The 26,069-nt window shown below is 52.8% G+C and overlaps 1 protein-coding gene across 6 annotated transcripts in view; it reads left to right on the plus strand.

Annotated features, from left to right (window-relative positions):
* Positions 1-8,926: 8,926 nt before the first annotated feature.
* The window catches only part of NCKAP5L (NCK associated protein 5 like), a 36,070-nt gene continuing 18,927 nt past the window's right edge, over positions 8,927-26,069 (plus strand). For 2 of the 6 annotated variants that reach the window (XM_045287299.1, XM_004711401.2), the window contains exon 1: positions 8,927-8,993. Coding sequence is in view for 1 of the 6 variants with exons in the window: in XM_045287298.1 (XP_045143233.1) it covers positions 24,404-24,449 (46 nt within the window). In the remaining 5 variants the exon portion in view is untranslated. Of the gene's footprint in view, positions 8,994-10,093; positions 10,830-24,360; positions 24,450-26,069 lie in introns of those variants that run through there. The other 4 variants (XM_045287302.1, XM_045287298.1, XM_045287301.1 and 1 more) reach the window with 3 other exon arrangements.

The following is a 26,069-nucleotide window of genomic DNA, read 5'->3' on the forward strand; positions in this document are numbered from 1 at the left end:
TCAATGTTTATCAAAATGTATCCAGAACACACCTAGGAGTTGGACTGGTAGGAATTTCTTCTGTAACTGTACTCACAAGTCTGCACAGATAGGTATACAGTGTTATGCATTACAGATGTTTTGATAGCAGTAAAAATGCCATTACTTACTAAATGCCTGTTAGTAGGAAATGTACATAATATGCTACAGCCAGGGATGAGTTATTTAAAAGAACAGTTATATCTATATATGCGAATACGGAAAAGCCTCTAACATATTTAAGTGTAAGAAGTAAGGTGCGCTCAGAGCAGCCAAAGCACAGAGAGGACCACAGGGCCGGCCCCGCTACAAGACCCGAAGCCCCTCACTGACCCACAGCACCATGGGGGACAACACTGGTGACACAGTGCAGGAATTGCGCCCCATCTGACCCCACCACACTGAGACGAAACACTAAGGGTGTGCAACAGACCAGCAAGGGGAGCAGCAATGAAGTCCCCCGGGAATACCAAAAATAGACTGTGGGGCCATGGCGTGGCGCCCCACTGGAAAACACTCCTAAAGGTCAACAAATAGACCTTGAACTATTTACAGGCTTCTCATTTTTTGGTCGGTTTGTTGTTATTTTGTTTTCTTTTGTTGCTTTGTTTTGCTCTGTCTTGTTTTTGTGCATATCATTGTCTCTGCAGGTCTATGTAGATAAGATAAGTGAAATAATCTGGAGGAGAAAACAACAGGACTGATGGTTCCTGGGGGACATGGGAGAAGGGGAGGCAGGGGAAAGGTAGTGATGTTAACAAATCCAGGGACAAGGGAACAATAAGTGATCCAAAATCGGTGGTGAGGAGGGTGTAGGAGGCCTGGTAGGGCTTGATCAAGGGCAATGTAATTGAGAGGAATTACTGAAACCCAAATGAAGGCTGAACATGATAGTGGGACAAGAGGAAAGTAAAAGGAAATAGAGGAAGGAACTAGGAGGCAAAGGGCATTTATACAGGTCCAAATACAGGCATGTACATATGTAAGTATATTTATATATGATGATGGGGAAATAGATCTATGTGCATATATTTATAGGTTTAGTATTAAGGTAGTAGATAGACATTGAGCCTCTACTCAAGTACTCCCTCAATGTTAGAACACTTTGTTCTATTAAACTGGCATTCCATGATGCTCACCTTCCTGACACAATCACTAAGACAGCGGGCGAATAAGCAAATGTGGTGAACAAAGCTGATGGTGCCTGGCTAACAAAAGATATAGCATCTGGAGTCTTAAAGGCATGAAGATAAACAAGCGGCCAACTAGCTCAGAAGCAACAAAGCCCACATGGAAGAAGCACACCAGCCTGTGTGATCATGAGGTGTCGATGGGATCAGGTATCAAGCATCAAAGAACAAAAAATCATATCATTTGAATGAGGGGGAGTGCAGAGTGGAGACCCAAAGCCTATCCGTACGCAACTGGACATCCCGACTGGACATCCCCTTACAGAAGGGCTGCGGGGAGGAGACGAACCAGTCAGGGTGCAGTATAGCACTGATGAAACATTCAACTTCACTCTAGTTCTTGAATGCTTCCTCCTCCCACTATCATGATCCTTAAAATTCTACCTTACAAATCCGGCTAGACCAGAGCATGTACACAGGTACAGATCAGAGCTGGAAACACAGGGACTCTAGGACCTCAGGACCAATAATGAGAGTAGAGATACCAGGAGGGGAAGGAGAAGGTTGGGGAGAAAGGAAGAACTGATCACAATGCTCTACATATAACCCCTTCCCAGGGGGATGGACAAAAGAAAAGTGGTTGAAGGGAGACATCAATCAGTGTAAGACATGAAAAAAAAAATTATAAATTATCAAGGGTTCGTGAGGGAGGGAAAGTCGGGTGGGAAGGGGAAAAAAAGGAGCTGATACCAAGGGTTCAAGTAAAAGAAAATATTTTGAAAGTGATGATGGCAACATATGTACAAATGTGCTTGACACATGGATGGATGTGTGGATTGTGATAAGAGTTGCATGAGCCCCCAACAAAATGATTTTAAAAAGAAGAAGAAGTAAGGTGCAAAGTAATCCGAGTGGTAAGATCCCACTTTGTTAACTTTTTAAAATAATATGCACATACAAGGTAATAAAGCCTTCAGGGAAAAATCCAGGCAGGTCAGTATAAGGAAATGAGTTAGTCTTATCAAAGAATCAGCCAGAAAGCTCACATGGCTCATTGCTGGGCGTGGAAATGTTGATGAGGTAAGTCACGACTTATGTGCTTCATGTTTGACCATTATGGAGCCACAGTGGTGCAGCACGCGAGGCATCGGACTGCTAACTGGAACTCTGAGTGGGTTGACTCCCTCAGCGCCCTGTGGGAGAAAGATGAGGCAGTCTGTCCCCATAAAGCTTGACAGCCTGGGGAACACACAGGTAGTTCTACTCTGTCCGATTGGGTCGCTATGAGTTGGAAGCAACTCGTGACAGCTGTGCTTTTATTTGGGGACACACTACTTTTTAAAAAAACAACTAATCTAAGACCATTAGCTTTAAATTAGATTAAGCAGTGTCTTTCTGAAAATAACTGCCTTCTTCCCATATCTCATTCCCCACTGCCCTGCCTGCCTATCTCCACAAGTCTTGAGTTTTAAATATTTCTTGGCTCCACTTCTTGGTTCATCTTTCTCAACCTTCCAGAGTCTGGTTTTCCCAAAGTTACCAGTGATGTACAGCTAACGTCAGCAGAAATGGCTGAGTCCTGCTCCAACTGGACCTCAGTAACACCAGGAGCTAGCTTCTTTGAAATTTCCTCTTATCTTGGGCTCTGGGGACAGCACTCATCCAGTGTATTAGCCTGGGTTGACTAGAGAAACAAATCCAGAGACACTCATATGTGTGTGAGAAAGAGCTTTCTATAAAGAGTAATTGTATATTAAGAAAACATCCCAGGCCAGTCCAGATCAAGTCCATAAGTCCGATATTAGCCCATATGTCTGATACCAGTCTATAAATTCCTCTTCATACTCATGCAACACATGCAATGACACCAAATGCAGGAAGATCATGAGCCAGTGGATGGAAAGTCTTGTGGATCCAGTGGCGGTGGAAGCAACTCAGCACTGGCATGGGTCTCACGTGGCTCCTCCAGCTCCATCAGTGTAGCATAGCACATCTGGCTTGTCAGCAGGAAGACGAAGCAGAAAGTGTGCCTGCCCTCCAGTGAGCTATTTATCTCCATGGCATGTCCAAATGAGGTCATCAAGCTGCAACCTGATTAACAGGCTAGACTCCACCCCTTCAAAAGTTGACAGATTACGTAACTGCCACATCCAGTTTGCTTCCTTCAGTGACCACCTCTGTTCTAATGACTCACAAGGCTCTGATCTCGAGGCCAGATCTCTCTCCCAGGCTTCAATATTCCTTAGCCAACATCCCACGACAGTGCTTCCCAGCCTTTCCACAGCAGGACACACAGAGGAAACCATGGTGCTTTCTTGGCAATCTTGCATAGCAGACTGCTCTCTGTCAGGGAGCATGTGGTCGCTTTGAAGCAGTCTATAGGTAGCACATCTACAGCCTTTTCCCAAAGAACTGGCCTCTTAAATAGACATTTCCACTGGACTGTCCCACAGGCAATTCAATGTCCACATATTTGCAAGTATGCCTATCATCTCCCCAACCTGCTCTTCCTCCAGGATTTTCTGCCACACCACTGGCAAATTCCCCAGCCCAGAGGTCCTGACATCACGCTTTCCCTCCGTCCACTTCCAGTCCCCAAACCTACCATTTATTTCCTGGAATCATCTCTCCATCATCACTATCACTTGCCTGGTCCAGACCACATCCCTTCTCATTTCCTCCTTCAATTACTGTAAAAAGCCTTCTCTCAGGGCTCCCTGACTTCAATCTTGCTCTCGCTACTCTATTATCCACATTGCAACCTCAGTGATCTTTCTAAAATGCACATCTGATGGGGCCTCAGCCCTTCTTAAAACCACTCAGTCTCGGCATTAAGATACAGCCTGATTTTCCCACTGCCTACCTTTCCAATTTCACTGCTTATCATCCAACTCTACATCGAACTTTATATTAGTTATCTAAGATTATATGCCTGTGCCTGGCACATCCCAACCCACTGCCACCGAGTCGATTCAGATTCCTAGTGACCCTCTAGAGGGTTTCCGAGGCTTTGAAAATCTTTACAGGAGCGGACAGCCTCATCTTTGCTGGTGGGCTCGAAGTCCAGTGCATACCCGACGGCGCCTCCCGGGCTCCTCGCCTGGCATGTGTGGCTGTTGCTTGGTGCCATCGAGTCAGCTCCGACTCACAGCGACACTATGAGCAACAGAGCGAAACACCACCGGTCCTGCGCCATTCTCACAACTGTCCTGATGTTAGAGCCCACTGTTGGAGCCATGTGTCACTTACGTCTCGTCCAGGCCCTTCCTCCTTTCACCGCCCTCCACTTTACCAAGCCTGATGTCTTTCTCCAGGGACTGGTGTCTCCTATAACATGTCTAAAGTACGGGAGACAAAGGCTCACCATCCTTGCCTCTAAGGAACATTCTGGCTGTACTTCTTCCGAGACAGATTTGTTTGTTCTCTGGCAGTCCGTGTCCTTTCACCATTCTTCACCAGCACCATGATTCAAGTGCACGGATTCTTCCTCAGTCTTCCTCAGTCAACGTCCAACTGTCACATGCAGATGAGGTGACGGAAAATACCCTGGCCTGGATCAGGCCACGCTCCAGTCCTCAAAGTAATGGCCTTGCTTTTCAGCACTTTAGCGAGGTCTTGTACAGCTTATATGCCTGGCATATAAGACCAAAAACCAAACTCACTGCCATCGAGTCAACGCTGACTCGCAGCAACCCTATAGGACAGAGAGGAACCATCCCTGTGAGTTTCCAAGGTTGTAACTCTTTACAAGAGTAGAAAGCCTCCTCCTCTTTCTCCCAAGAAGCAGCTGGTGGTTTCAAACTGCTGACCTTGTGGTTAGCAGCCCAACAAGTAACCACTACGCCACCAGGGTGTGTGTCTAGCACATAGTAAGGACTAAATAAGAATACCTGAATGAGGAAAAAGGAGACATCATATCTGTGCACGTATTAGTAACGCAGTCAGAACCCAGGGAGCGAGGTTGTCTGGTGCATGATTAAACAAAGGTAACGATCGTGAGGCCGGCACACGACCAGGGGGTGCTTCTGTTGTCCGTAGCGTCACTGAATTGGAATTGGAAATTATGTGATGACGCCTAACAACAAGCAAACGTCTGTGGTGCCCTTCCTAGTGGCACAGTGGTTAGAGTGCAAGGCTGCTAACCAGGTCGGCTGTCTGAGCAGCATGGGAACCAAACAAAGTGCCCCAAGCCCCTTCCTTTCTCTCACTGAACAGGAAAGCTATCGAGAATGCACTCAGAGCCAAGTTACCCAGGAGAATAAGCCGGTTAAAATGTTTGGGGCAGTCAGTTACCACCCCGAGCATCTAACGTCAGGAGTTCTCAAGTGGGGCCACCTCTCAACCAAGGCCCCGGATGGCGAAATGACTAGAATGACAAGCTCGGGGGTCAAAGATTCCCTAACACTGAATGAACGCTCACATAGTCTTGAATCACAGAGCCCCATTCAAAGCACCGCTGGGAGCCGTGAGGGGGTGGTTCCCTGTGACGACTTCCACCCGTCTGTCACCAGCACTAGCTGCTCGGTTAGATCAGGCCACCAGACTGGTTTGTTACCAACAGTTTGCAGCAACCAGAGACTTACGTGGCCTCCTTTGTTTTGTAACATGGGCAACTCAAGTAAAGAACAATGTCTGATTGTTAACATACCTTTAACACAGGTAGAGAACCACCTGTGTTAAATGTATGTTCCCAATCTGTACTTCGGTACCATGTTAAAAAATGTACCGTAAGTGGGATCCCACAGAGCAATGGTAGTCACGCTGCCTTCGCCTCCTGTCCGAGAGGATGGAGGTCTGGAGCTCACGAAGAAACTGACCAAACCTGAATGCCTGAACTGTGACGGGGGCAAGAGCCTTCAGAAGTTTGCGGTTTGCGTTGAGACGTGCAGGAGTCCCAGCCGTGTTTACTAAATGGGTAAGCCTCTGGGTGACAAGTAAAACATTGAAACGGAGGACTTCAAAAGGCAACAGGCAGAGGGAGTTTTACAGGACTCTTAAGCACTTTGAGGAGGCAACATGACCAGTTTTTGTTGTAATCTGAGGACTGCCCCCCTCGTCCTATACATATGGCTGCTTGAATGAATAAAAACTAAAAAATACTTCGTGGTTCCAAAGATCTCCTATCAAGGAAGATGAGGAACAGGAAGTGAAAACATGTTTACAGGAAGACTTGCTAAAACAGCCCGACATACAGTAGCCCAAACATGAAAGATTTAAATATCCATCAACGGAAAGTGGATAAAGAATTGTGATGTGCTCACATTGGTGGTAGGGCTAGGTGCCACTGAGTCAGTCTGGTCCAGAACGACCCTCTGCACAACAGAGGAAACACCACCTACGCATGCGCCACCCTCACCATGGTTCCTGTGTCGGGGTCCACTGCTGTAGCCAAGGGGCCACCCAGCTCTTGAAGGACTGTTCTCTTTCTTGCTGCCTAAGCCTGATGTCCTTCTCCAGGGACCGGTCAGTCTCTCCTGACAACACATCCAAAGTGTGTAAGACAGACTCTCGCCGTCCTTGCCTCTAAGGAGCTCTCTGGCCACACTTCTTCCAAGACAGACTGGTATGTCCTTTTGGCAATCCATGGTACATTCAATATTCCTCGCCAGCACAATTCAAATGCGCCAATTCTTCCATCGCCCTTATTCACATACTGAAATCTTACTCAGCAATAAAAAAGGAACTACTGATCTACATAGATGGATCTCAAACATTATTAAGCTAAATAAGCCAGATTTAAAACAAAAAACTGCAGACGCTATGACCCGCTTATGTGAAATCCAAGAACAGGCCAAACAATGCAGAAAGTTTCTGCGAGAAAGCACTGGTGGGTGCATGGGATCGGACTCTAAGGGGGCATGAGAGACTTTCTAGAGGTGTATCTTTCTTTCTGGAAACTTTTGGACCTTGTTTTGGGTTTAACAGGAGCCCTGGTGATGTAGTGGTTACACACTGGGCTGCAGTCCACCAGGTCAGCAGTTCAAAACCAGCAGCCTCTCCAAGGGAGAAAGCCTGCAGTTTTCTACTCCCATTGAGAGTTAGTCTCAGAAACCCACAGGTGCAATTCTATCCTGTCCGATAGGGTCACGGAGTCGGCACCAACTCGATGGCAGCGAGTTTAAGAGTTTGAATTTGGAGTGTTGGTTGTTTAAGTGTATATTATTGTTGGAATTCAAACAGAAAAAAACACTTTAAGGTCTGTTGCATTCTTATTGTATGTTAAGGATAAATCTATCAAAAATGTGGTTTTTTTCTCTAAAACTAAAAGGTGGGAGAAGTGGGCTGTGTCCTGTGCTGGGTCAAATAGAAGGTCAGTGAACAGGAAGAAGACCCTCAAGGAGAGGACTGACACCATGGCTGTAACAATGGGCTCCAACAGGAGGACCATTGTGAGGAAGGTGCAGGACCGGGCAGTGGGTGTTTCACTGTTGTACACCAGGTCGCTGAGTAGGAACCTCCTTGACCGCACCTAACACCACCACCACCCCTATGCCCAAGATGCCAAAGGACATCTTTGAGTATCACCTCCCTGGTCAAATGCTTATCCTCACTCTGATTTCTGTACAAACCCTCCTTTTTAACTTCTTCCACTCTCCCAAGGTGATTTGCTCACTGTTGCATATAGATGATTGGCTCTTTCCTGGCCGACTGTCCTTGTGTTCTTAGCCTGCCTGGATCCTACTCAAGTTTCTCTCTGCCCTTCAAATCACATTTTAAGAAGCCTCCTTCAGAGATGAGCCCTTGGTTAATCCTAGCCAATCAGAGCACCTCCCCATTCCCTCAGCTGTTATGTGCCTTTCTTGGGCTCAGATGTTGCTCTAAATCACAATCCTGTTTATGCCCGCAACAAAAACCAATATTAATAAAGCAGGCAAGGACGGTGCCGAGGGATTCCTTTGCATTGCTCAGAACCTGAGCAATTTCCAGGCATTCAGAACAATGCAGGTTGTGAGGCTCAGAAGGTGGCCAGACAAGGGCAAACAGATATTTAAGCAGGTGCAATGAGACTGCTATTGAAAGGAATCCTGAGGCTCTGCAGGGGGCCCGAGTGGGCTGTTTGGTTGACCCTCGTTAACTTGCCCTCACTGAGATTGCAAGTGACTGAGAATAAGGCTGTATCTGCACAACCTTCCCTCCAAAATCAGCGAGGCACGGCCAGCTCTGCTCAGGAATGCGGAGCCTGTGCTGGTGACCAGTTTTCCTGGTAACTGGGAAGACCTGATGCCGAAGTGGGGAAAGGGGAGGCGAAAGCATTTAAGGCTAAGGAGGCACTCAAGCCGTTTCTCAAGGATTTACACCTAACAGGTACACAGGATGGCGAATTACAGTGACGCTCACATCCACAGATACACGTGCACGGCCAGCAGCCCCAGAAGCCGACGCGCCTGCCCGTAGGCCCGCGCGCACAGGTACTTCGTTTTCTCCGTCCAAAACGATGCCTCCCAGGCCGGTCCAGCCTGGAGCCCCTAGCCCGCCACCAGGGAGGTTCGCCCAACTCAGGCGGCCCTGGCAAGAGCATTTGCGCTGGGGCGCGGGGAAAGGGAGGGGAAGCTCGCCCTCCAGGGCGGAAGCAGCGCGCGCCGACCGGGCAGACTTTGCTCTCGTCCTGGGAACATCTGGAGGGGGCTGGGAGGGGCGCGTATCCAAGGTGAGCGTGGATTGGCTGCGCGGGAAGAGGGAGGCGGAGCCTAGGTGAGGGGCGGGGCTCACTGGCCCCTTTAAAGCCTTGACATCAAGAGGCGGCCCCAGCACCCCCCACCCCTTTTCTCTGCCCCCCGCCCCCGATCCGCGGCCATGGACCCGGTGGATCTGGCCTGCTTTGGCCCATCTGAACACCTGATTTCGGTGAGTTCAGGGCCTACTTGGAATGTGAAGGGCGGCGTGTGTGTGTGTGTGTTGGGGGGGGGGGCTGGTGGTCTCTGCTAGGTCGGGGGCGGGGGGGCAGCCCGAGGGGTAAGGCTCTCGTGGCAGCTTTGGGCCGAAGGCGGCGGCGCGGCTTCCAGCCCGGACCTCGCTGCCTGCCCCTCCCTCCCGCCGCACTCTCCCCTGGGGGCCCGACTGCGACTCTGTCCACCCCCACCCACCCTACCCATTCCCGCCCCCCGCGCCATCCTCGCGCACACTCCGTGGCCCCGGAAGGGAAACTTTAGGGAGAAGGGGATGTTCCGGGGGCCGATCTCCCTCTTTCTTAAAGCACTGACCTTGCCCCGGCTGAGCACCCCACCCCATCCGCATCCCTCTGTCTGGAAGCCCAGCTTAGCGGTGCCGGGGCGGGGCGCGCGGGCGGTGGGGTGGGGGAACGGGGTGGCTCTCCCCAAAGCGCAGGCGCGGAGGCGATCTGGGGCTCCCCTTCGTACTCCCTTCAGTCCCAGTATCCTGGGAAGGTAGGGTGTGGGGGAGGCGGGGAGAGACCAGGGTCTCCAGGAACTACTAGGCTTGGAGGGGCTGCGGGAAGGAGGGAGAGGGGTTGGGCAGGGAGTGGAGCCAGGGCAGCTCCTGCAGTAAAGGCTCTTCGGCTTCTGGCTGCGGTGCCTGAAGAATGCAGAGAATTCATCAGTGCCCGACACTCCTCTGGCCTGGCGCGGCCCAGAGAGCGGCTCCCGGATCCTATCTCCTCTCTTTATCCTAGGCCCAAGGCCCCGCGGTTTTTCCAGCCCAGGCATTGCCCCAAGGGCATAGCGGGCTCACATACCCTACAGACTTGACCTTCCTGGTGTCAGAGCCCAGGGTCCATCAGCCTGTCCAGAGGCGGCTTCTTTAGCCCCTACCTGCCTTAGGAGCCCAGGGTCTTGGGCTTTCCCCTTCCTATCCCTTCTCCCCTGCCCCATAAGGACCATTGTCAGCCTGAGGAAGTGACTGAAGGCAGAAGCCTAGGACAAGGGCGGTCCTGGGGACAGTAAAGAGCAGTTCAAGGCCTAGCCATTCTTCGGTCAGTACTTTGGGGAAAATGAATCCGGCAACTGGCCCTCTTGGGCAAAGATTATGCCAGCTGGCTCCCTGAGACCCTTAGTCTGCCAGGAAGGGCGAAAGCAAAATTCCCTTCTGAAATCGAACCTTTCTTCTTAAAAACAACCGGGGTCAGTGGGTATCCCACCCCAGAGAAATCCACACACGTTCCTATATGGAGAGAGCTCCCCACAAAGCTGAATGTGGTTTTCAAAGGTTACTGCGGCCCTCCAGCCTCTCCAGCTCAGGCCTCCTGCGAGCAGAAACCAGGACCTCGAGGAAGAAGGCTCTTCTACCACCGGCTGGCAAAACCCTGTGTTGTGAGGACTTTCGTAACTGGCTGAATGAATGCTTTGCCCAAGATAGTTGGGCTTTCCTGGTCTGTAAGAGTAAACAAAAGAGCCTAGTAGCGCAGAGGGACATGAAAGAGGGCAAGTGTGCTCAGGAGTCCCTGGGTAACCTGGGGACCGTGGCTCATTGAACCCAACTGATGACATCTGAATGGCCACTACCCCCTCAGCCTCGTCAGTCACCTGGGGTCCCAGCTCCCCCTTCTTCTTCAAGCCCGGAGGGAGCAGAGAGAGCTGATTGGCCTCAGAGCTCTGTAAAACTCAAGAGTTGGACTAGAAGAAGGCTCTTACATTGCCTTCTGCATCTTGGCATTGTGTGGTTCCACTGATGATTGACTCCGGAGGGAAGAGATCCCTTGGCTGGGGCTGGAAGCTGATGGCCCAGGTGTGGAACATGAAAGATGTCGGCCGTGAAGTTCTAAAGTGTATTTGCTTAGCATGAGAACGGTGGGCGGAGCAGAGCAGACGCCCTCATCCTGCTTAGAACAGCACTGTCTGTGCATCCCTGGTGCCTTGGGGTATGAACTCGTGCTGGCTTGGGTTTGGCCCACCCATTAAGGCTTCTGGTGAGACATCCTGGCGGGGCCAGTCTTTGAGCTGGGCCTTCGGGGAGGGGTTGGGAGAGGAGGAGGCAGCCAAGGGCCAGCAGGGTAAGCAGATTCCCAGGAGCCAGTTTACTCTCAGCTGTTGGGACTTGTTTTAGGATCTGGGCCAGAGAGCATAGCACACTCATCCGCCCTCTTATGAGAAGAGGGCAAGGAGGGCCCCACCGCACTGGCCCATTACCCCTCTCGCCCCGCTCACCTCACCCCTCACCTCCACAGCCAGCTCCCTGGTGAGAGGCTTGGAGGGGGGGGGGGGTGTCATGCCTGATGCCCTCACCCGGCCCATCCATGCCAACCCAACAGCAGCAGGCGAGACCGCCAGCCCACCTTTGCCCAAGCACCATCCCTCCCAGAGGTAGCTTTCTCAGGAGTCAGGCTCTCCAGGTTGGGACTTGCTCTCCAGCCCAAGAGCCAAAGGCCTTCTTCACGTGCTTCACGTTTGTTTTCATCCTGGTCTCCCAGGTGCCCAGGGGAATGTTGCAGGCCAGGTGGGGGTGAGGGAGGCCTGGGCTTGGCATAGACATAGGGCCAGTCTCCTGCAAGGCTCTATCCTCTGCTGGCTGATCCATGCCTGGGGAGCCGGCCTCCCTTGTCCTGGGCCCTACGACCTGTGGGAGGTAAAGCTCTATGTAATAAGCCTTCTCCGTGGCTAATGGGCGCTCCCTGGGAGAAGTCAGATTCCCTGGAAGTGGCTGGTAGTGAAGTCACTGTCGGTGGCGGGGAGGATGCAGCTGTTGCCAGGCAGAATGCTGTGCCCTGCAGGGTGTGGCTTCGAGGCTGCCCAGATGGAGGCCCCAATAGAAGCAAAAGGGGACAGGACCCTGGCTTGATGGCCCCATTGGGTCCCTAGAAACTGTAGCTCTAGAACAAAGGCCCCTTCCCGCTCTTGCTGCCCACCCAGGCCCTTCCTTGGGTCACCACACCCTCACCCAAACCCGGCAGGCTCTCCCTGAGCCAGGCTGGTGACACCAATAAACTGATTGGATTTTCTAGACTTGGAGGTTGGGAGTTTCTGATTGAACATGCAAATTTATGTAAGTCTATCTGGGATCCGCCACCACATCAAAACAACGCAGGGTCACAGGCTGGAAGGAATCCTGGAGCCTGTCTAGTCCAACGCCCTGGTGTTGAAAATGGGGAAAGTGAAGTCCAGGGGAGGAGTGATTCATACGGAGGTGAGTGTCAGAGGCCCCCACCCCCACCCCCACTCCAGGCTAGTGTGCTCTATGGAGTCGTGTGGCCTTCCTTTCTGGGACACATGTGACACAGAGGGCCATTCTGCCCCTGACATTGCTGAGAGCTGGGCCTGTGGCGGAACCCCCCCACCCCCACCCCCACCCCGGGCGCTACTCCACTCTTTCACATGCTGAGGAAAATCATCCCTCAGAGCAAGACCCAGGACATTCTCCCCCAAAGCTGCCAGGAGGGGTGGAGGACAAGGGCATGGCTCGCTGCCTGGCTTCACCCTTATCATTTCTCCAGAGCCAGGCTTTTGTCTGCTCCCAGCATTTCTGGTGATGCCAGGCGCACAGTCAGCTCTAGGTGGATTGGAGGTGCAAACCTCTGTCTCCTCCTCCCGTCAGATGTAGTCTGTGTCTCTGCTATCCCCTTCCATGGCCATGGTGGGAATGGCCCAGTCTCCTGTGACTCCTCACCTTCCACTGCCCTCTTGGGGGAAGGCATAGGTCAGCCAAGCCTGGCTCTAGGGGAGATAGTCAAACTTGGGGAGCAAAGAGGACTGCGGCGATGCTCTTGGACCCCCACTTCTTGATCCGCTCCATCCCCTGAGCCCACTTCATGGACTATCCCTGCAGCATGAGGCAGGGGCAGCTGAGCCCTCACTTAGCCCGGATGTTGGAGCCCTGGGGAGGGGTGGCCAAGCGGCCCAGAGGAGCTGGCGACCTGGTTTGCAGTGCTCGGGGGTCAGGGTGCAGGGCTACAGCCTGGGGAGGGGCCTTGGGCAGCACCGGGGGTCTTTCTGGTTAAACCTGAAGGGAGTGGCTCTGTCTTCAGTATCTTCCCCGGCTTTTGGCACCTGCAGTCTTAGCGGGTGTGAGGGGAAGCCTCCCCTGGCCTCAAGTTTCCGAGCCTGTGCTGATAGATTAATAACACCCCACCATCGGGGCGTGGCACCTGCTTGATAATTACCATTTTCCCAGCTCTGGGTGTTATGCAGATGAAAGCGGCCCGAGAGTGCCAGACTGTTATTAAGACGAATTATCAGTGCTGTTATTACTGATTTCTAAAAACCCAGCAGTCACTGAGAATGGCCCCATCAGGCGCTGTCCCCCGAACCGAGGTTGGTCCTGGAGCACTGGGAGGTCTGCAGCGCTCAGTGAATCTTAAAAATCCATAAAAGGTATTTAGAAAAGAGAGAACACCCCACCCCACACTCCACTGCTGCAGTGGCTGCCTCGAGGCTGGAGTGGTGGGTGCTGCTTGGGACCCTGGTCCGCAGGTCTCACCCTCGGGCCCTTCAGCCTGGAGTTAACCGTGGTCTTTATTCGTACTGCTAGGTGAGGGGGGAGGCGGGGATGACGAGGCTTTTCTTGGGAAGGATCAGTGAGGGAGGGGTCTGTAGCACCTGCAGTTCCCAGGGGCTGATTGACCTCAACTCCAGCTGGCTTGCTGTGGGGGGTTGCAGTGGGCCCTTTTGTGGGAGGATCTGTTGAGATGCCCCCCCAGAACCTGTCCAAAGCAACCCCAGTGCCTTCCGTAGCCATGTGCCCCATCCTACCCACACCTGCCCTAAACTCTCCCCTTGCCCAACCTCCTGCCCCTGCTTCTGCCTGTGGCCTGCCCTTAGCCACCTTCCCAGGGAGCCAGGAGGAACCTAGCTCTTACTCAGGAGGAAGGGCCCTGACCACTTATGAGTTGTTTGAGGTGCCCATCCCCACAGCGTGGGCCAGGAGAGCCTCTCTTCCTGCCAGAGAGAGGTTTCTGGGGAAGGAAGGGAGCGTCAGCCCTGGCGTGCCTTGGTCAGCATCTCCACAGTTACCTGGCCAGAACTCGTCCCCGTGCCTGTGTCCCGGAGCCTGGCCCTTTCCTCCCTACTGCAGAAGCGAGAGAGGTGTAGAACTGGGGCCGGCCGTGCTCGCAGGGGCTTTAGATCTCATCAAGTTGATCTTTTCTATAGCTTTCCACTAGCAAATGTTTTCATACGGTTCCGAAGTAAAACCTGAGATACAAAGGCATACGTGAAGAAATCCCACTCCCCTTCCCATTCCCTGCTCCCTCCTCAGTCATGTAGTAGTTTCTGAGACATCCTTCCCGAGGTTCTTTCCCGTGGACAAGCAGAATACAAATGCCTATTATTTTCCCCTTTTCCCAACTGGATGCCATCTGCTCCTGTGCCCTGTTGACAATAGCTAGGTGTGTGTGTGTGTGTGTGAGTGTGAGAGAGAGAGAGAGAGACTTTTTCAAGCCTCAACCAGTCCACCAGCCCATTCATTCAGCCAACAAGTATCATAGGGCTTACTAAATACCAGGCACCGTGCTAGACTCAGCAATACAGTGGTGATCTTGGCACGGGGGCTGGGAGGATATGTATTCAACTCTCTGGGGCCTGCAAGTGTAGCGTGATGCCCCGTAGTCAGGAAATTAGTAAGGGCTGCAGAGAAAGAACACCTGCGGTAAGGGCAAGTGATCCGAGGACCTGCCCTGTGATGTGCACGTGTGTGCGCATGTGTCTGGTGCGGGAGGCTCGTGGCCTGGTGCTGGGGAGTGGAAGCCTTGGCCAGGGCTGCAGATACACCTTGTGACCTGGAAAGCTGAGTGCTCACCTTAGCCTCCCCCTTCCCTGTTCCATTGGGACATTCTGGGTCCCTCGAGCCTGGTTGTGTCCAAGACTAGAGACCCCCTTTTGTGCCACCCTCGCCCCATCACATTGTATCTCCCCAGCTCCCCGCCTTCAGGCAGTGAGCCCCGTGGCGAAGTAGTTAAGGGCTTCACTGCATCCAAAAGGTCGGTGGTTTGAACCCACCATCCCCTCCAAAAGAGAGATGTGGCTGGTGTGCTTGTGTAGTCACAGTCTTGGAAACCCTAGGGGACAGTTCTACTCTGAGCTGCGTAGGAATGGCCTCAGGCTCGACCGGGGAAGTTGGGGGCTGTTTGCCTCTCACTTCCTCTCTAGACAGCACCTCACTTCCTGTCCCCCGAGCCCTCCTCTCCCTGCACTGCCTCCCTGGGAAGCCTGCAGGCTCCAGGGAAGGAAGGCGACTTCAACGGCCAAAGCCTTCCCCACCCTGTACTTGGGACCCTTCTAGCACTGATCTCATCCTCTCTCGGCTCAGCAGGGAGAGAGGAGACAGAAATAAGGGTTTTAGGCTTCATAAGACTCGTGCAATGGAGCTGAACCAGAAGGGGAACCCGGAAAGACACACACACACACACACACACACACAGCTTAGAGAAACATCTTGGGGCTCTGGTCCCTGGCTGCACACAGGGTGCTCGAATTAACAGCCTGTCCCTTTTAAAGAAAGAAGCAGGTTCTGAAGCCTGGGAGAGTGGGCCCTGGGGGCTGGGCTTGAGGGGGACACTCCTGGGCCTGCAGGTGCGGCTTAGTAACCCACAGGTGCTGCCTCCTCCCAGGCCCCCTTTGTCCCACATTAAGAGGTAGCTTGCATTCAGTAGCAGGCTCTGCCATCCCCACCTCCCTCGCTTTCCAGAGCCCCTCTGCCTCCGGTGGGACCCAGGCTCCGTCTCTGGTTACACCAGGATGCTGGAAAGATGCTGATTCTCCTACTGGGCCAGTGGGTTGCCTCAAAATTGCCCCAGCTCCAGCTTTACTGAAATTCTCCAAACGACTTCTCTTACTGGAATGTGCTTCACAGTATCACTTTCTATGTGTAAGTGTTATGCCCCCACAAAATTGAAAGCGGGAGCCCTGGTGGAGTTGTGGGTCATGCATTGGGCATAGCCTCAAGATCGGCAGTTTGAAACCGCCAGCCGCTCCTTGGGAGAAAGATGAGGCTTTCTGCTCCCATAAAGAGTGCCGGTCTCGGAAACCGACAGGGGCCTCTCGTCTCCGTCCTCTAGGGTCGCTGTGAGCCCGCCTCCGCTCGATGGCGGTGGATGTGTTTGAGACAGAAAGCTTCAAGAGGTCGGAGGAATGGCCCTTTCTGAGTTGTCCCCTGCACACCTCGCACTGTGCCTCCTGCAGAGTGGCCTGTCCTGTAACATCTGTAGGGTGGATGTTAGTCCCTTTTGTCAGAGGGAGGCCCTGAGGCCAGGAAGTGGGTTGGGAGGTTGGAAAAGGTCCGATCAATGTCAGGGATAAATCAGGAAGTGTCTGTCACTCACACTTAGTGTGGTTTGTCATGTGGGCCCTCAGGACATTTGCGAGAGGGACAGACAGCTAGGGTCCTTTAGGGGAACCTGAAGTCCCTTGTACATTCTTTTACTAAGAGACTTCTAGGAAAAGGAAAAGCCTTCCCAGCCAGTGTGGCTAGTCTTGGTGTTTTCTTACCTGGTATGTTCTTCCTGCTCCTTTTTTTTTTGCTGCAGTGAAAGACTGGCAGTTTCTGTATGGGGCAAGGGTCGTTGGTGGGGATGCTGTCAGGGGGCATAAGAGGTGCAGAAACACAGATGGGGCCCTCCTAGCAAGTTCCCTCCTAATGCAGCACGGGAAGCCCTGCCTTCTTGCAGGAGACCTTGCAGTTTGAAATCCTGATTCGAACAGGAGGTAGTTTAAAAAGAGAGGGGTCAGAGCCTCAGTCTGGAAGAATTGCCCATGGCCTCTCCCAGGGCCTCTGGTGTCCCCGGGAGGGCCTTGCTGTTTTCTGGGGAGATTTGAAGTGGGTGGCACACAAGGCAATGGCAGTTTTAGAAGGTAGCTCTGCCAGGGCTCCTTGGAAAAGTGGTGGGCAGGGGACATGCAAGAGGCCTCTTGGATTACCTTACAGCGGCAAGAAAATGAGGAAGTACTCGCTCGATGCTGACTCATAGCCGCCACCCTGTAGGCCAGGGTCGACTGGCCCTGTGAGTTTCTGAGACTGTAACTCTGGGAGTAGAAAGCCCTGTCTTTCTCTCAAAGAGAGGCTAGTGCCTTCGAACTGCTGACCTTGCAAATAGCAGCACAACTTGTAGCCTACGACAGCACCAGTGATCCTCTCAAACAAGTACTGGGGACCGGGGGGCGATTTAAAGGACGCTGGAGCCAACTTAAAAGCATTCCCAGTGGTTAAAGCAGAAATTTGAGCAGCATAATACGTGGATTAGAACCCGAGGAATGATATCCATATCCATGCGTCTGGACTGAGAGAAAAGCATGGTGAGAGTAGCAACGTAGGTGACAGAGCTCCAGTGACTCAACGGAGAAAGAATGCAAGGAACCCAAACTCACCATCATGCCTGGGGTTGAACTCACCTCCATGGCTCCATTTTCAGCCAAACAATAGTCTCTCAGGCAGCAGTTCTCAACCTGTGGGTCGCAACCCCTTTGGAGGTCGAACGGCCCTTTCACAGGTGTCGCCTAAGACCATCGGAAAACATAACTAACAAAATGACAGTGATGAAGTAGCAACAAAAATAATGTTATGGTTGGGGGTCACCACCACATGAGGAAACCGTATGAAAGGGTAGAGGCTCTAGGAAGGTTGAGAACCACTGCGCTAAGGGGAACAATAACACCCCTTAGAACAATCTGGGATCCAGCAAACAAAGAAACGACTGCCATCAAGTCCACAGCCACCCTAGATAAGGGTCTCCAAGGCTGTCCATCTTTACAGGAGAAGAGACCACCTCATCTTTCTACTGAGGAGTGGATGGTAGGTTTGAACCACCGACCTTGTGGTTAGCAGTCCTGTACTTGCCCACCAGCCCCACTGGGGCTCCTGTTTGGGGTCAAGGGGAAAGCAGTGACTCAAAGCCAAAGTTCAGACAGATTATGAGGGGCTGAAGAATGGAGACAGGAAGTGGGAATGGGTGATGTCACAGGGAGGGGATCGCAGTGAATGAGAGGAAAGAGCTGGTCTGAATAGTGGCATGTAAAACGCATAAACCGCTCCTTAAAACATCACCCAATTCACACCATCAAGTGAACAGAAGCGCTAGAAGCTTGGAGGAAAACAGGAATCACCCTGGGAACACCAGGTAAGTGCTGTGGGCAAGGTCCGCAGATGAACGCTCCATTTGGTGAACACACGGAAGGAGACGTGGGATGCTTGCAAGTATCGCCCTCACCCCCCAGCAGTTACTTAGTTGCAAAAGGAAAATAGTAATTTTATAGTGGAGAAATCTGGCAGACATCCCCTTAACATAGGGATCAAGGTTAATGACCACTGCCAGTAATAAGATGTGTTATGTACTTCTGATAGGGACACCGTGTACCTCTAACACAATGCACTGAGCAAGGCACGTGGCCGCGGTGGTATTTGTCCCCCAGATCAGTTGTTCTCCAAAATAGCCAGCCGATTCCCTCCCCAAAGATACAGGTCATAAAAAAAAAAGAAAAAGAGTTGTAGGAGCCTAAGAGACATGGGAAAGGACCCCTGGTGGCTTAGTGGATTAAGGTTGAGCAAGGTCAACCATTTGAGCCTACCTGCCAGTCACTCCTGTGGAGAAAGACGAGGCTGTCTGCTCCCGTCAAGACGCGCAGTCTCAGAAAGCCAAAGGGGGTTGTTGTGGGTCAGAATCGGTCGATAGGAAACGTGGTGAGTCAACACACCTGTCGGATCCTGCTCTGGATCTTGGGACAGAAAAGTGGCAGCAGGGAAAACCTGGTCACTTTTTCGGTGAAGTATATGGCTTTCTCGTTCCGTTCAAAAGAGGCGCAGGGCAGTGCGCAGAGCGAGTTCTCAGGTCTGTGTGTAAAAACAACCCCCTGCACGAGCATGTGTTACAGCTCCTTCCTGTGGCTGCTGCGCCGAGGGGGACTGAGGGGGACCCCGTGTGTTCAGAGCAGGACTGGTACTTGCGGTTCTTAGGGACTAACCTTGTGGAAGTGACTTGCAGGCCTCTCTTCCTCGGGACCACTTGAGTGGATTGAAAGCCCCAGCCTCTCTGCTCGGTAGTCCAGTGCAGATGGTTGGCCTAGAGACGCAGTTGGAAATCGAAGCAGAGGACCAAGGCTGGGGCAGAAGGGGAGGAGAACAAAGTCGCTCAGAGGATGGACGTGGCCACGATCAAGAAAGTGAAAAGACAGCCCACTGAGTGGGGAAGATGTTTGCAGATCATCGATCTGATAGGGACCTGCATCCAGGATAGATGAAGACCATAAAGCTCAGTTAACAACCCACTGCCATCGAGTCGATTCAGACTCATAGCCACCCTAGAGGTCGGAGCAGAACTGCCCTCTGGGTTCCTGAGACTCAATCTTTATAGGAATCAATAGTGTCAGCTCTCACCTGTGGAGAGGCCGGGGGTTGAACTACGGACCACATTATGGCTAGCAGCCCACTGCTTAACCTGCTATGTCACAAAAGCTCCTGCAATATCAAACTCATGCCATTGAGTGGATTCTGACTCACAGTGATTGTGTAAGACAGGGTAGAACTGCCCCTGTGGGTTCCAGAGACTGTAACTTTACGGGGTAGAAACCCTCATCTTTCTCCCTCGTAGCAGCTGGGTGGTTTTGAACTGCAGCCCTGGGGGTTAGCAGCCCAACACACAGCCCACTGTGCCACCGGGATCCCTCAAAACACAAAGGCAATCCCCATTTAAACCAGACAAAGGAGCTGAACCACCATTTTTCCAAGGAAGAGATGCAAATGACCAATAAGCGTAGGAAAAGATACTTGACATCATTAGTCACCGAGGAAATGTAGCTCAAAGCCACAACGAGGTGAGCACACCACACCCTTCTGGGATGGCTACAACACAAGCAGATGGTAGGTTTGGGGAAGGCGTATCAGAACCCTCGGAGTTACCACGTGAAATACCCCACCTAGCATTCCCCCTCCTGTGTGCATACCCACGAGAGAGAAGCCGTGTCCCTGGATCTTTACAGCAATATCATTCCGCACCGCCCAAAGGTAGAAACAGCCCAAGTATCTATCAAGACACAGACACGTGCAACGTGGCATCACAATGGGAGATGACTTGTACCTGTTCTCAGGAGAGACCGTCGCTGGAGGAAGGACATCATGGTAAAAGTCAAGTGGCAGCGAAAGAGCAAGGCCTTCAATGAGCAGGATCGGCACAGTGGCTGCAACTGGTGTGGATGGCGCAGGGCGGCAGCGTCTTGCCCTGTTGTGCATAAGGTCACTATAGGTACCAACAACAACAAAAAGAATATGCGACAACACAGATGAGCCTTGCAAAGACTGCGTGTGATGTGATCCCATTAATAGAGATGTCCTGCCCAAGGACATCTACAAAGACAGGAAATGGGGCAGTGATGCCCGCGGGCGAGGGGCCTAGTGCAGGGGTGCTCCACCTTCTTCACGCTGTGACCCTTTCATGCAGTTCCTCGTGTTGTGGTGACCCCCAACCATAACATTGTCATTGCTACTTCATAACTGTCATTTTGCTACTGTTAAGAATTGGGTGACCCCTGTGAAAGAGTCTTTCGACCCCCAAAGGGGTCACGACCCACAGGTTGAGAACCACTGGTCTAGGGGGTCATAGCTAAAGGACATGAACTTTCTTTTTGGGGTGATGAAAATGTTTCTAAAGTTGACTGGGGTGTCAGCCGTACATACCTGTGCGCATACTACGAAACTTTGAGCGGAGTGCTTGAAGTTGGTGCTGTGTGCCTGCCGTCTGAGAACTGTGGCTCAGTGCTGCTCTCAGCTGCCCCCCAGACCATTGGGTATCCTGGTATGTGCAGAGAAGAACGGAGGATTTTCCAGACTATACCCTTCTGAGAGCAAATTCCCAGGCCTCCTTCCCCAAGGGTTTTTTGACTGTGGGTCTGAACTGTCAACCTTTCAGTTAGCCACCCAGTGCTGACCCCCCAGAATAAAGCTACTTGAAGAACGTTGTTTGGGAGGCAGTGCCCATCAGAGACACGTGTAGCTGAGAAGGCCAATTCGATGAGGGCTGAAATGTCCCGTCTGGACTCAGTTAAAGGAGGAAGAGGCGGCGGCTCTTTTCGGGAGTCTGGCTGTATTTGGAGGAGGCAGTATTGGGAGAGATGACACAGGAAGACGGTTTAAGGGTTGAGAGACCCCTGAGCAGTGTCCGAGGGGGAGGAGAGAAGATCCCTTCAGGAAGGAGGTACTGAAGAACTCAGATCTGTGTGAGTAGGGGTGGGGGGGCGGGGCGCGGTGTGTCTGAGACATGCATGGAAGGACCTTCCTAAACGGAGAAGAGGGCAGCTTAGCCCCTCTGCTGAACTAGGAGGGGAAGCGCACGCAGGCAGAGAAGGTTCTGATGTCACTGCAAATTTGAGAGGTTTTCCCTCATCTGGGGGAGAGAGGTGCAAGTTTGAGAGGTTTTCCCTCATCTGGGGGAGAGTTGCCGCGGGAAGCCAGCACGGAGGGGACAGACAGGGTATAAAGCAGTCATTGCAGAGTTTGAGGGAGCAGCTGTGACCGTTGGTTAGAATTGCCAGCCAAGACCAGCGACCTTGCTTGAGTTGGTCTTCCTGTGATGGAGGAATGCGTGTTACATCTTATCTCTTGCCCACTCTGTATAAAGACAGATTGACCCAGAATGTACAAATCAAAGACTCCCAAGGATCTTTGAGAAGTGCTCTGAATTCCTCCTTTGAAGGAGGCATGCATGCCAGGTCTGATCTCTTCCCCACTCTGAGGAAAGGAAAATTGATCCCAAATGTTCAAATCACTGGATTCCAGGGACCTTGGAGAACTGCTTTGTCCACTGCAGCCAGCTATGCTTATCAAAGCCAAAGCCACTGCCATCGAGTCACTTCTGACCTATGGTGACCCTGTGTAGCGTTTCCCAGACGCCGTGTATCTTTATGGGAACAGACAACCTCATCTCTCGCCCTTGGAGCAGCTGGTTGGTTTGAACTTCTAGCCTTACGGTTAGCCCAACGTTTACCCCACAGCTCCGCCAAAGCTAAAATGAACCATAACCAAACTCACTGCCATCAAGCCCCTTCCGACTCACGGAGCGCTGCCCGTGTGGCTTTCCAAGACTGTGTAAGTGTTTACTGGAACAGAAAGCGCCTTCTTTCTCCTGCGGAGCGGCTGGTGGCTTTGAACTGCTGACCTTTCAGATGGCAGCCCAACCTGTAACCCACAGGTCACCGTTTTAAGGGAAATGTTAAATAAATGAACGGTTTGTCCTAGCCGCATTTCAAGTGTCCACCTGTGGGCACAGCTTAGTCTCCTCACCCAGATTTCTCCTGCGGGGCACCGTCTAGAAGAGTGGTCTCTAACTTTGGGGCCCGAGGGCTCCAAAGAGCTTTTGCTTGTACAGAGGATGCCTGTTGACATCGACTCTGGTATGATTCGGAGCGGAGAGTTTTAACCGCTTGTTTAATTCACGCGTGTAAGAATACTTTGTAATAGACCCACTGTGTGTTAGCATACTGTAATACGAAAAGTGATTTTCCAAAACGGAATAGTGAGACGATGGCATTTGTCTTCATTTTGGCGAGTCTCTATCGTCTGACTCTACAGGAGAGACAGCTGGCTGTGTTCTCCTCCCTGTTCTGTAATCAGGCTCTTGGGGTGGCACGCACCATCTCATTTCCGGGCAGTGACCCTGGCACTCGGGAAAGATTGAGAACTGAAAAGGCATCCAGGGTCTTTGTAGTAGTAAGAGAGGCCTTTTGTGCCTGGGGGCCCCCTTGGGGTCCCCAGACCCCACTTGGAGGACCACTGGTCTAGAACAGCCTCTGCTTGTCATGAAGGCTCCACGGGAGTGCTTGGCCTAAAGACACACAGTCAGTGGCAGATGTGAGGCTCTAAAGTCCTTCTGGGCTGCGTGTTGCTCTGCCAATGCAAGGTCCGCAGTCCGTGGCCACGGGAGAAAGACAGGGCTTGCTACGCCCATGAGGAGTTACAGTCTCAGACTCACAGGGCCAGTCCAACCCTGTCTTACAGGGTCATCAGGAGTCAACATCGACTCAATGGCACTGAGTTAGGCACCGGCCTAGGGTGAGCCTGGCAGGGCTTTCAAGAGGGAGGCCTGGGCAGCTGGACTGCAGAGCCCCTGGTGTGTGGCCCTATAAATAAGGCCATTGTGTTGGTGCCCCTGCCCTTTCCCCACCCTGAGCAGCTGCTATTTTTGCTGTTGGGTTATGCTTTGGCGAGAGACCGGGAAGGAGCTGGGGGGAGGAGAGATAAGAGGTGTTGAAATACAGGGGCCTTTGGGGCTCATCGCACGCCTGCCCTTCCTCCTCCCGGCCTGGACGTCGGAGCACTGGTCCTGGTGTCGGTCTGCCAGCACCGCTCTGTGGACGTGGGGGTTCTTGACGTGCCTGTGAAGGGGAAGCTGCAGCAGCCCCTTCCCCAAGGACAGATGTCTCTCAGAAGGGCTATTGTGTCTCTGGTGCCAGTTGTCAGAAGGGAGGGACATTCTTGGCTGCCTGTCTTTCCCTGAGGGGAGGGCAGAGCAGTTGGAATCCTTAGGGCCGAGAGATGCCTTGTGCCAGGGGTACCCCGGCGAGGAGCCCCACCCCACACTCCATGGCAGCCCCCAAAGCTGATGGCTGCTGAGAGGAGGTCTGGTTTGCTCTTTACAAGTAGATTCTGTTTGGGGTGGGGTGGGCTGAGACGGGCAAAAGAGATTCCAGAAAGCAGCTGGGGCAGGGGAGGGGAGGGCACCCCCCACCCCACCCCCGCCGGTGTTATAGATGGTTCTGCTATGAAAGTGAGCTGCCCACCCCTCCCCCCTCCCGGTTCCTGGCCTCTCTCCCTAGAGGACCCTGGGGGGAACAGCTGGTGAGTGAGGGGCTCCTCAGGAGCCAGAAGGCTTTGCCTAAGCTCGGGGTGAGGGGTCGGCTCACTGCCACTTCTCTGGCCCAGTCTGCTGTCGGTCCCCACAGCCCCCACCCCTTGTGCCCTGGCTGGGGAGGAAGTTGGACCCTCCGGCTCTGAGGTCAGTCGGAGCTCTCTGCTCCTTCCCGGCTTGCAGGACAAGGGGGAGCTGGAATCCCAGATGACTGACAGGCTGAGGGGGCAGTGGCCATTCAGATGTCAGCAGTTGGGTTACCCAGGGACTCCTGAGCACACTTGCCCTCCTCCGAGCCTGCCCGCCCCAGGTCCTCAGCTGAGGCCAGGCCAGAGGGGACTCTGCTCTGCTCTTCCTGCGGGCTTCTCGGTCCCGCCCCTCAAACTGAGGTCACCTCCCTCTCAATCAGGCCTTTGTCGGGGAGGGGCCCACCCGTTTGGCAGTTCAGGCGGGAGAAGGGAGAAGGCTCCTATTCAAGTTGGAGCTCCCACCCCCTGTGGCTCCATCCTTCCCCAGTCAGGCTGTGTGGTGGGACCACCGAGGAATGGCCGTCCTGAGAAGCCAGGCCCGTGCCTGCAAGCACAGAGGCTGTGAGTAGAGGCTTTGTGGGGCCCGAGGTCGGGAGGAGCAGGGCACGGGGCCCCAGGAGATGGGGACCCCACTGATCCCCAGCCAAGAGAGGTCTGGGGCACGAGTGGCCAGGCTTTTCTATGAATGAGGTCGAAAACCCAGCTTCGGGAGCCCCAAATTCCAGATTAGGAAGTAGGGGTGGCCATGCCTTTCCAGATCTGGAATATTCCCTAGAGGACGGCAAAGGAACGGAAGTTTGCTTTTTACCATGGCAATCTTGAACTCAGACAGTCCACTCCGGCTGGCCAGGTTCACTCCGCTCCAGGCACCTCCCCGCAGCCACAGCCAGAATGCAGGCCTCTTCCCCGGGAGTCCCCTACAGTGTCCGGCTGCTGCCGTCCCTCTGCTACTGCTTGCCCTGCGACTGCAGAGAAGGCCCCTCTGCCCTGGTAGGACAGCACCTCCTACGAGGGAGGGCAGAGCGGCTTCTCCAGGGGGACTGAGCCACAGACCCCATCAGCTAGTGTCGCCCCAGCCTCCAAGAGGCCCAGCCAGAGTCCGCAGACCAGCCTGAAAGAGCTGTCTCCCTCAGGAGGCTGATGACTCGCAAAGTCTCCCCCAATTTTCAAGGGGACCTGGGCCCTCGCGGTCTTGGATCTATAGGGCCCAGGTTAGCTGGGCACCGAGGCTGTAAGTAGGAGACATTGTGGGCCCAGAGGGGCAGGGGAGGGGGGGTGTTCCACCATCCCCAGCAGGGAGAGACGCTGGGGTGCTGACCTGGGTCTCCCCATGAGACTCAGAGAGAAAACCCATACCGAGGATGGCAGGCTCGTTGGGCTCTGGTTGAAGGTGGGCTTTGTGGGGGTGGCCAAGGTCTCACCTTGCGCAGTCCACAGAAAAGCGCCCCAGATAGACCAGGTCCACGTTAGCCCCTCACTCCTAACCTAGATACTGTTTGGTTTGAGGTTTCTGTTTTTAAGGAAAAGATGCCCTCCTAAGCTACACCTACCTTTTCTTTGATCTTTGTGTTTGTGTGAACAGCACACCCACAGAAACGTGGCCGTTCAGAAGCAAGCTGTAGCTTGTCTTTTTCTGATCCATTGACACCACCCTATACATCCCGCTCCCTTCCTTCACCCTCCCCCCTCTTTTTCTTAACCCTCACCCACGCCGCTGTCTTTCCAAGCCTTTTTACTGCGGAGAAATAAATGGTGAGGGGATTGATGGGAAAAACCAAAGCCAAACTCAGCTGCCGTCAGGTCAGTTCTGGGTTATTGCCTCTCCAGAGGACAGAGTGGAGCTGCCCCTCTCAGTTCCCAAGGCTGTGGCTCTTATAGGAACAGAGCGCCTCATCTTTCTCCTGAGGAGCTGCCAGTAGTTTCAAACTGCTGACCCTGCAGTTAGCAGCCCAACACATAATTCACAATGCCACCAGGGCTCCTCCTTTTTTTAAAAAACAATTTTATTTATTTATTTTTATTTATTTTTTAGTCATTTTATTAGGTGCTCATCCAACTCTTATCACAATCCATGCATACATCAATTGTGTAAAGCACCTTTGTACATTCATTGCCCTCATCATTCTCAAAACATTTGCTCTCCACCTAAGCCCCTGGCATCAGCTCCTCATTTTTCCCCTC

Source organism: Echinops telfairi, unplaced genomic scaffold, assembly GCF_000313985.2.
Source record: "Echinops telfairi isolate 266 unplaced genomic scaffold, ASM31398v2 ScPeMD7_12;HRSCAF=54, whole genome shotgun sequence".
Taxonomy (NCBI): Eukaryota; Metazoa; Chordata; class Mammalia; order Afrosoricida; family Tenrecidae; genus Echinops; species Echinops telfairi.